At 40.0% G+C, this 11382-nt stretch overlaps 2 protein-coding genes across 2 annotated transcripts in view; both read right to left on the reverse strand.

The window, feature by feature from the left end:
* Positions 1 to 11382, reverse strand: part of IRGM (immunity related GTPase M) — a 39466-nt gene that overhangs the window by 4791 nt on the left and 23293 nt on the right. The gene's annotated exons all lie outside the window — the stretch shown is intronic.
* LOC111726112 (interferon-inducible GTPase 1-like) lies at positions 5882 to 7147 on the reverse strand. The gene has a single exon (XM_023514479.1). It carries the CDS (start codon positions 7145 to 7147, stop codon positions 5882 to 5884), a length of 1266 nt encoding a protein of 421 aa, XP_023370247.1.

Below are 11382 nucleotides of genomic sequence, written 5' to 3' on the forward strand. Positions count from 1 at the left end.
TTTTTTTTTTTGAGACAGAGCCTCAAGCTGTTACCCTGGGTAGAGTGCTGTGGCATCAGAGCTCACAGCAACCTTCAACTCCTGGGCTCACATGATTCTCCTGCCTCTGCCTCTCAAATAGCTGGGACTACAGGCACCCGCCACAATGCCCAGCTACTTCTTGGTTGCAGCTGTTTTTGTTGTTTGGCTACCCCGGGCTGGATTCGAACCTGCCAGCTCAGGTATATGTGGCTGGCAACTTAGCAGCTTGAGCCACAGGCACAGAACTGCTATTATTTTTAATAGGTTTCTGACCCTTTCTCTCTCTTTTCCTTCTGAAATATTTAATGTACATGCTGTTCCTTTTGATAATATTCCATAAGTTTCTTGAGTGTTCTTCACGCTTTTTCATTTTTTTTTTCCTTTTTGCTCTGCAGATCTTATGACTTCCAGTGGCCTTCTGGTTTGCTGACTATTTCTTCTGCTTACTCAAGTCTGCAGTTAAAATCTCCATACTGAATTTTTCAGTTCCATCATTGTATTCTTTAGTTCCAGAATTTCTATTTGATTTTTTATTATGGTCTCTTGGTGGAACTTATAATTTTGTTCTTGCATTATTTCCCTAATTTTGCCTGGCTGTTTCTCTCTGTTCTTGTAGATCATTCAGTTTCTTTAAGATAACTATTTTGATAGCCGGGCATTGTGGTGGGTGCCTATAGTCCCAGCTACTCTGTTTCTTTAAGATAACTATTTTGATAGCCGGGCATTGTGGTGGGTGCCTATAGTCCCAGCTACTCTGGAGGCTGAGGCAAGAGAATCGCTTAAGACCAAGAGTTGGAGGTTGCTGTGAGCTATGAAGCCACAGCTGACAGAGTGAAACTCTGCCAAGGGCAACAGAATAAAACTCTGTCTCAGAAAAAAAAAAAGATAACTATTTTGAATCCTTTGTCAGGAAATTCACAAATTGTCATCTTTTTAGGGTTGGTTACTGGTATTTTATTTTGGATATTTGGTGGTGTCATGTTCCTCTAATTGGTTCTAATTTCCTTGTGGATTTGTATTAGTGTCTGTGCATTTGGAGGAGGCGGCACCCATTCCAAGCTTTACAGGTTGGCTTCATCAGGGAAAGCCCTTCACCAGACTGCCCAAATAGTCTGAGTGAGCTGTCTAGCAGGGCCCATGGCAGGCTTGCTCTGCTGGTATCTGTGTCAGCAGGTGAGTTGGCTTTGTATGCAAGAAAAAAAAAAAAGTAAAACTTCCCAATCCCCGAAAGTGGGATGGGAATAATCCTTTACACATCTTTGTACTTTTTACTGACTATTCTTGTGGTTAGATTCTAAATCCTAAAGCTATCCAGACTAGTATTATATCTATTTATCTATAGCTAGAGACATCTTCTATCATGTCTATGGCAGCTAAGGTTACTCGAACCTCTGATTAGACTCCAATCATGCAATAGGCACACCGAGAACCAGAATAGAGGCAGAATGCTTAGCTCTAAGGTAAGAAAAATCACATTATTTTTATATTCATAGGATTTGTCTGAAATTTGATTGATCGATTGATTGACTGATTTTGAGAGAGAGTTTCACTATGTTCCAGAGCGTCCTAGTGTTCAGGCTAGTCTCAAACTCCTGAACTCAGGCGATCCACACACTTCCACCTCCCAGAATCCTAGGATTACAGGCATGAGCCACCCTGCCCGGCCTGATATTTGATTTAAAATATATGTATATATGTTCATAAGAAAGTGGTCAGTAATATTTCTTTCTTGTTAGCTGTCAGATTTCATTCAACACTTATCATAGGCTATTATATAGGCTGCACAGAGGGGGAGCTATTGTCCCCACATCTCTCTGGTGCAGAGCCAGTGTGTTGTAGTTTCCTGAAAGGAATTGTATCAAGGCCCACCTGAGTCAGTTATATACATACTATGCACATATTCACATCTGCATTTCTAGTCCAGACAGCTCCATTCAGTAGCCTGTTTGTTGATGGCCTTAGGTAAGGCATTGTTCTACTTTTGACTCAGTCAACTTTATTCCTAAACCTTTCTCTCCTTCTCTCCTCTCAGCCCATGATTCATAAAGAGGCAGGAGAATTTTTTGTTCAGAGCTCCTCAGGAGAATGGAACCCTCACCCAGTTCCATGGAGGGGGGGATTGGGGGAAGCACAGATAATAAATAGAAGTAGCATAAAAATATACAAGGCTTGAACAACATGATTAATGGACTTATTTTAATTAGCTTGTACAGAACACCACACCCCCAACCTGACGAATGCATATTCCTTTCAAGTTTGCATGCAACTTAAATCTTAATAGACCACATGATGGGCAAAAATGAAAGACTCAGAAGAATTTCTGATTGGAGTTTAAATAGAAATCACTACTAGAAAAATTGTGGGAAAGATGCCCCTAAGTTGGAAATTACGCAATATACTGCAAACTACCTCCAAAAGGAAATTTCAATAAAAATTATAAAATATTTCACACTGACAAATGATAAAAATACAGCATATTAAATTTGTAAAATGCAACTGAAGATGTGCTCAAGTACTAAATATATTAGAAAGTAAGAAAAATCAAGTAAATACTGTCAGAATCAACATTTTTAGAACTTTATAAAACAGTCAAATATTAAAAGCAACCAAATAAATGCTGATTAATGAAAAAGGCAACAAAGTACAAAAGCAGCAGATATTCCTCAAAAACATTATAACACAAGTGAATAATCTACATTTACCTAGTGTAAAAGATAACAATTGAGGAAAGCAGTAGAGCATTTAAAATAAAGCACTTTGAATTCTTTAATTTCTCTCCCCTGATTTTTTTAATTTCTTTAGGAAATTGGGGCATTCAAAGCACCTGTCTGTATTATAAATTTATAAAGTTGTGTGCATGCTCAGGGCAAGACATATGCTCAGAAAAAAGTCCTGGGAAAACTCTCAGCTTTTATTTCTCATTGAAAGCTAGGTCATTGCAAATAGTGAAGGCTAAAGCAGAATTTTAAACAGTCTGCTTAAGCACTAAAGAATTGCCCCCAGCACCAAGCTAATCTGCAGTGAGGGGGAAAGGGACCTTCTTTTCTTTTTTTCTCTTTGTATTTATTGGGAATCAAAATGTTCCACTAAAAAAGGAAATAAATACAAAAGAAGATAGTAGTAGAGGACTTGGGAAGAAGAGTATAATATATAGAGAAAGAAAAAGTAAAACGGCAGAAGTCCTTCATTACCAGTATTTAACTTAAGCATAAATGAATTAAAATCTCCAATGTAAAGGGATTTACATTGGTAAAGACTCTATTTGTTTATATTTCAGATTAATGTGAGGGTACAGACAATTAGGTTACATTGATTGCGGTTTTTAGGTAAAGTACAAGTGTTGTGAGCTCCTGTTCCCTCTGGTTCCCCCTGACTTCTCCCATTCCCCCACTCTATGGGAGAGCTCCTGTTCCCCCGCCCTCTCCCATTCGACAGCCCTACAGCAACCTCCTGCCCCCTCCTGTTCCCCCACCCTTCCACCCTGCGGGCCTTCCCAGCCACATTCCCGTGCTCTCCAGAATTCAAAGAGGCTCAGAAAGTCCCAAGTTTCACAAAACCCCCAAGTTCTCAGTAGATGAACAATGGTGGAAAACTCACTGAGGCTTGATTAATTACTGTTGTATAACCATAACCATTGTGATTTAAGATGTATCCATTGATCAATTATTGTTATATAATCATAACCATTGTGATATGAGATGTATCCATTAACAACCAAGCTGTAACTCTGCCAATGGCAATGTTCCTCCGCCTTGCTTAAGCTATGCAGAGAAAAAAAGGTATAAAAGACAAAAAACTCTGCACTTCAGAGCCGCTTGTCTCAGAACAACAGCCCCCTGTGCAGGTGTGAATAAATCACCAATTAATAGCATCTGAGTGGGTCTGAGTTAATTTTTTCATAACCCCAAGGTTTTTCACAAGTTGTAATTGTGTCCCTCACCCAGGAGGTATGCCATAAACCCCTACATTGTGCCTGTTAATTGAGAGCACACCATTCCCTCACCCTCCTGCCCTCTCTTTCCCACCCTCTTCCTTGAGTTTACTTGTGTGGAGATGTATTTGTCTACTGGCTTCATACTAGAATTTATTATTTTATTAGAATTTATTAGATCCACAAGAGTAAAACATACAGGAATAAATTAAACTAAGGAGGTGAGATATGTACACAGAAAATTAAAGAACATGGGTTAAAGAAATTAAAGAAAGACCTAAATAAATGGAAAGACATCTCATATTCATGAATTCAAACGTTTAATTTTGTTTGGATGTCATTATTATTCAAAGCAAATTATACATTCAATACAATCCCTATCAAAATTTCAATAGTCTTTCTTTCCCCAGACATGGAAAAGGCAATCCTCAATGTTAATTCATATGGAATTGTTAAGTGAATACTTAAAGGAAGTAGAGATTCAATCATGGTAGCTGTGAAAACATTCCAGGTGGAATAAAGAGAACTTTAAAAGGCTCTGGAATTTTAACATGTAATGGTTGAGGAAAGGCAGGGAAATCAGTGGTCTGGATTGGAAAGATAGTGGGGAGAGGTCAGAGATGGATTACATGGGCTCTGCTAGGTCATGTAAGGAATTTGGTCATTATACTGTGTAAGACAAAGTATTTGATTTTTCAACTTTTGACTTTTAGATAAGTTAAGATTTACAGAAGAATTGCCAAGATTGTCCAGAATTGCTACATAGCCTTCACTCAGCTTGACTGAATAATATAATCTTACATAACCATAATATACGTCTCAAAAGTAAGAAATTGACATTGGTACAAAATGATTAACTAGAGACTTTATTCAGATTTAATCAGTTTTCTAGAAATGTCCTTTACCTGTTCCAGGATCCAACCCAAAATATTGAGTACATTCACTTGTAGGATTCATAGGAATTGGTTAATCATTTATCAAAGTTGTTTTGATTTCAATTATTATCTCTACTTTCTCTGAGATCTCTCTGTTGAGAGTGGCTGTAAGCCAAGATAGATATTCTCTAGAACCACCCTGATTAGTTTTAGGTGTGTGTTTCAGATAAGATGCAATGAAGAGATCAATCCAACATGCATGAAACTGAAGAAATTGATTACTCACAGGTCTCAGAGAGGGTAAGATTGCAGATAGGAGGACGATGGGAAGTACCTAGGTGGCAGGGATTCAGCCAGCAGGCAGGAACAAGAGAGAGAAAGAGCCTGTGCACTCTGCTTTTATAAAGGTCCATGGGCATTATAGCTGAGACTTTCCCATGGGTTTGTGGATTTGCTACTTTAAAGAAAAAATGGGGCAGGGTAAGAAGAGGGGAACTTATTTACATGACTCCAGTGTTCACCATTAGGTTTTATTGTGGACAGCAGCTATGGAGGATGCTGGGCTTGGGTCAGTGAGATGAGGAAAAAAGAAGGTTATATCAGAAGCAACCACACAGGGAGAGGAAGTTTTAACTAGGCTGAAGATAACAGGGGACAACTGGGTTTTAGACAACTTGTGTAAAGCCTAACAATGAAGGCCAAGTTGGCAGCTGTATTAAATTTATGACAAAAGCAAAATCATCAGATGTGGTGGTTTACTGAAAGTGGGTGAGTGGCCTTTAGCTCTCTGCCTATGGGGGCCTATACAAAGGTTCCCTTGGTCCAGCTAACAGGCACATGTAACCTGTAAGTATTAGCTGAAGGCTAGACAGCTTCAATAAACTCAGTATATCATTTAGGACATCTGCTGTGCTACTTTTCCTTCATAAATTTGGATTTCAACATCCAGAGTATTTTAGTCTCATTGGATATCAATTTGTTTCTTTTTCTTTTTTGCAGTTTTTGGCCAGGGCCAGGTTTGAACCCACCACCTCAGGTATAGGGGGGTGGTACCTTACTCCTTTGAGCCACAGGTGCCACTCTCAACTCGTTTCTTGAATGTCTCTTTAAGGAGAACTTTGGCATCCTCAGTGACCGTATTAAGGAAATGAAGTTGCAAGTAGTAGGTTTTTCCAAAGGAAATACCTGAAGCAAGGAAACCATCAGCTGAACAGACTCTCTCTAAATATTTCAAAAGCATTTCCCCTATTGATTCTTCCTTCTTATTTTGCAGTAAACTTGGAGATTTAAGGGTTGCCTTGAGTTGTTTCACGGGCACTTGCAAATCCTTAGCCAAACGCTCCAGGGATGCATCATCCACTCCAAAAAGGACTCGATATTGGTTTAAGCTTGTCTTTAGCTTCTCCACATCTCTGTTGCTGGTGATGCCCACCATACGCAATGGAGCCAATGCTCCAGCCTTCAGGGCGTCTAGCCAGATCATTTGCTTCAGAGAATCCCTCTTACTTTCAATGGCTGCCTCAGTAACATTGGGCAGGGAAAGCATAAAAATATGGTGCTTTTGAATAGGGAGATCCTTGATCAGGGTGTCAATCAGGATTGGGAAATCATACTCTGATAAATCTCTGTTGGAGATTAAGAAGATTGGTGGTTCATTAATCTTATTCTGCTTAAAAATATTCAGATAGTCATTTCGGATCTGCTGCAGGACTTTTTCCCTATCAAAGGCAGTTTTTTTAAACACCTGTTCAGCTTCTAAGTCCAAGTCCACCTTGGTTCTCACAAAGTAGAAATTCTTCTTCATAATCTGGATCATTTGGGCCAGGTCTATATCATTTTTCTTGAAGCATACAGCAGAAACAATAATAAAGAAGTCATATTCACCAAATTTTACTTTTTCTAGATAATCTTTTTGCTGGTAATTACTGGTACCAATGGCAGGCAAGTCCCAGAATGTCACGTTGGGAAATTTGGGGTGTTTGTATGGAGATCTCTCCCTGGTGGTTCCCACCACCCCAGTGGGAGCCAGATCTTGGTCTCCATTTCCAACCCCTCTCAGAGCATTGATCAGACTGGACTTTCCTACTCCACACTCACCTATCACAGCAATACTGAGTGGGACATTATCAATTTCTTTTAATGCATCATTGATTACAGAGTTTGCCCCCTGAATGTCTCCTTTTTTCAAGTGTAATTCCATCAAATCAATGGTTTCCTGAGAGATGATTTTGTTTTCCATCTTAAAGTTCTTAAAATATGCATTACAGCTAGAGGCTAAATCTTGGTCATCATGAGATGCAGCAGAAGAATGTTGACCCATGACTGTGAGCAAACAAAGGATCTGAAAGAAAGAAGGAAGACACAGCGGTTCTCAACCTGTGGGTCCTGACCCCTTTGTAACAATGAAAATACATCCTGCATATCAGATATTTACATTACGATTCATAACATTATTTTTATCTATGTATCCTGACATGTCTTAGTTTTCTTCACAAATGCAAGAGGAGATTATTAGAATTCCTACTTTACAATAAAGACAAAATAAAAATGAAAAAGACTCCCAGACTATAGAAATCCCACTGCCAGTTATAGCAGAACTAGTATGCAGAGTGGGCCTCCTCGCTCCAAGTTTAACTTTCCCTGGAATGTAAGGAATAAGAAGTGGAGATCTGGGCAGGGAGAGATCTGAAAATAAGCATTAGAAAAACATAGGATTGAAACACACTAAACCTCATATATTCTATAGTGATATTCCATAACACATGTTCTGATGCATGCATTTTCAGCTAAGGTAGGGGGAGGCACTAAGGAAAGGCATGACAATTATAGAATTTTTGCCACACAGGTAGTATCTAAAGTATTTCTTTAGCTCTACCTTAACCTGAGTGGTGAAGACGGTCAACAAACCAATCCCGCCTCCCTGCCATCAATGTTCCCTCACTCTCAAACTGAGCACATACATGTTTTGTTACCTACCAGTTCCTTAGAGAAAAAAGATCTGGGGGGTCAGAATCAGTTCTGAATGCTCTTGCTGAATTACCAGAAAATCCTGTGTCTCACTCTCATACAAGATCCAGGAATCGTCCTCTGAGGTGTTCCAGTCCCTTCACCAAAACCCCATGCTGAGCAACAGATATAAAGCGGCTGAACACTCGCCTGCCTTCTATCCCGCCCCTCAGTGTGGTATTGACCAATCGTGGACAAGTGTAGATCTAGTCCCTTTCTACAATCTCCTGCCTTTTCAAGCACAGAACGCAAACCAGCATTTGTCCCTCTTCCCGGTAACTCAGTCAATTTCTAGAAGAGAACACTGAAAGGTGTTGAGATAACAAATAGGGTATCTGAAACTTACAGCTTGATAAGTGAGAACAGTACAGATAAACAACTTAGTAACAGGGTTGGATCATCTTCCAAGGTGCCCCAAAGGTCACTTTCTCCTGAACCCTGACTCCACAAACACAACCTGAACTAGGATTCACACAACAGACTTTCTTTTGGCTTGCTTGGTCCTACGCAAATGCCAATTACATTCTCACCTTAAACACTCTCCACTTCCAGCCTCTATGACTACAACCTTATTCCCTGACTATTGTAGATATATTTCCCTCTGACATTGTCACTGTTACAATGGAAAGGAAAGAGAGTTAGTAAATGAGTGTGAAAATTGGGGTTGGGGCACTGAGAAGACAGCAAGAAAGGATGGGAAAGTCAGAAGTTATAAAGCCAGGAGGACTGTGCGTATGCAAGACCTCGTACACATCACAGGTGATGGTGCTTATCTATATTTTAGGCAAAATAATTGAGCTACACCAACAATTGCTTGCCTAAAATCACACAAAAAGGACATAGAAGACCTGAGATTAGATACCACATTTTTTATTTCTGCCATTTGGACAACAGTTCTTTGAAGATGTCTATATGTTAGATCATCCTTCTATGGTGGAGATCCAAAGAGAAATATGGCACACACCCCAACTGATTTCATTTACTTTGAAATCTAATGAGGAAGAAAACACAAGTCACTAATAACGACCAATTCCATTCCATCCTAAGTTCAAACACCATAGCTTTGGAAAGATGAGTTGCTATCTTCCTCATCTTTCATTTTCTGAGCAGTTGATGGAAGTTATAAAGTCAATATCTTCAACATAAATGTTTAAATCCTGAACATTCCAATCAAGGTTGCACATGGCTTCTTCCAGCTATCTTAAGGTATATATCATACAGAAATGCTGGGACCTTCTACCTTACAGCAAGCTAGTAACAATAAAAGTGATCGAAGGTTAGACTGGGCTATCTGAGGCCTGTCTGAGAGGATTCCTCTCAAAAGGGAAATAACATGGTATTCAGCTTAACCCCAGTGAAAGGATTAGTGAAGCCTGTTTCAGACACTATGATGTTCCCTAGTCAATTACCTAGTATTGGGGACCAGCCCCAAACTATACTGTGAGTTCTCTTCCAGTGACTGGCAGAGACAAGAGGATGAGGGGAAATGAATAGTCAAGACACAAAGAGAAAGTTTTTTAAAAGAGTTGAGTTGGGGTGACTGACAACCTTCAAGTGGGAGGACTAGTGGAAAGCCCCTCACTCGGGACTAACTCTGTTTTTATTATGTACATTAAAGGGGGGGAGGAGAAACCCTTACATCATGGTTCTTGCTGGGCTCACCTTTTTTAACCAAAATATTTCTTTAACTAAGTACATTAATTAGACTGATTTATGTCTTACTGTTATTAACCTAAGTTGTTTATGATCTTAACACAAACACAGTGTGGGATAGGAAACACAATCCAGGAGTAGGATGTCAAAGCAGACCCCGTTTAGACCATGCACAGAAATCTCAGGAGTCACAATTAACCCCCGGGGAAGGCTTGTGCTCAGTTGAGCTGGCACTTCTGCCCATACGAAGAAGACAAAAGAAAGGAGATATTTTTCTCCTTATCTTTTCCTGAGAGACTTTTTCTCTCTTAATGCAGTTTAGATCTAGTCCTGTCTCCAGGGTGTTTTGCATTCCCTAACTCCCAGAAAGCATCACTCTCCCTGAGAGGGTAAGCTCCAGCAAGACAGTCTCCTCATCTTAAAGGGCCAGACTTTCAGGCTGTCACATTTTGCAACAGGTTTTGGGTTTCTCTGATCCACTTCTCTCCTGTCTCTGTTCCTTTTTGCCCATCATCGGAAATAATTTTCTTAATTCAATTCCTAACCTACTTATGCTTATTAAATCACTAGTTCTAGCAATGCAAGCACATCAAGATATCACTCTTTCCTTAAGTACCCATATTTCCACCCACAAGCTAGAGATTCCAGACTGCCACAAGACTCATTTGACAACTACATCTAGAGGAACAAGACCTTGCAAAGGTGTTGTCAGAGGCAGACATTGCTCCAAGAATTTTTTTCCTTGCTGTAATAAAGAAAATAAAGAAACCCTTGGCCCATTAATGTCATCAATCCTTCCTGGAAACAGTTCTTTCCAGCAGGCACCAACAATCAATGGCCTTACAGTTGCCACATTTACCTCTGCTCCTTCTTGTACAATATATTCTGCCCTCACTTTCATGGACAGTGTATGTACAAGGTTTGACAATTAAGTTCACAAACTCATCCTGCAAAAGTGCTATATACCTCACTGCTGAATATCACTATGGTCACACATGGGCAAGGAGAGTACTTCCCACATTATCACAGTGATAGGATGAGTTTGTGGACTTAATCATTGACCTTTATTAGGTCTGTCTTCCATCAGTGTTACCCTGATATCACTTTCCATCCTGGCTGAAGAATCAGTCGATCAATCATCATGATGCTTTCCATTGTAGTATGCATATGCTGTTGATATCTGTATGAGCACTTCCAGATTCACCGTTTGTTGTTCAAGGAGAACAAACTGCCGTGTAAAGATCACATGTAACTCAACAGCATCTCTTAAACATTCATTAAACCTCACTGAAGCTGCACAATGTAATATAAAATTGGTAGAAACTCTGATGACCTCTTTATCTTCTTCACTAAGAGCCCGTTTAAGTTTGGGGTGGGTTCATGTTGATTGCTATAATTTTCTCTCTAAAATCTGGATTTTTATCTCTAAATCTGTCGAAAATCTTGCCACTAACCACTTTCCCCACTTGCTTTTGCAGTGTCTGTCCAGCTTTCTGTCTGGTCAGCACATACACTGAATTCACCGTAGGACAAGACCTCAGCAACTTTTCCAGAAGCCCCTTCCCTAGGAAGTCAATAACTCCTGTGAGTGGATGTTCTCCTATGTCTTGTGTTCTGTGTTCTATGAAGGAATACTTGCCTTCACAGTATCCGAGGATTGGATCTATTCTGATCCCCTTCCAGGAAACTTTTCCTGATAAACCCCACACCACTTGGATCACTCCTCTGCTTCAAGCCACCTTAGCATCTCAGCACTTAGACAGTCTATTATACTACACACACAGGCTCTGGCCTCACTTCTCCCCTGGCCATGGAGCAGTGATTCTGTTTCCTTCGGTCATCACACTCCTCACTCTCTTTTCCACTGCCCAGGCCTACAGCTGAAGCATGTAGGGC

Source organism: Otolemur garnettii, unplaced genomic scaffold, assembly GCF_000181295.1.
Source record: "Otolemur garnettii isolate 467f Iridium unplaced genomic scaffold, OtoGar3 scaffold00003, whole genome shotgun sequence".
Classification (NCBI taxonomy): Eukaryota; Metazoa; Chordata; class Mammalia; order Primates; family Galagidae; genus Otolemur; species Otolemur garnettii.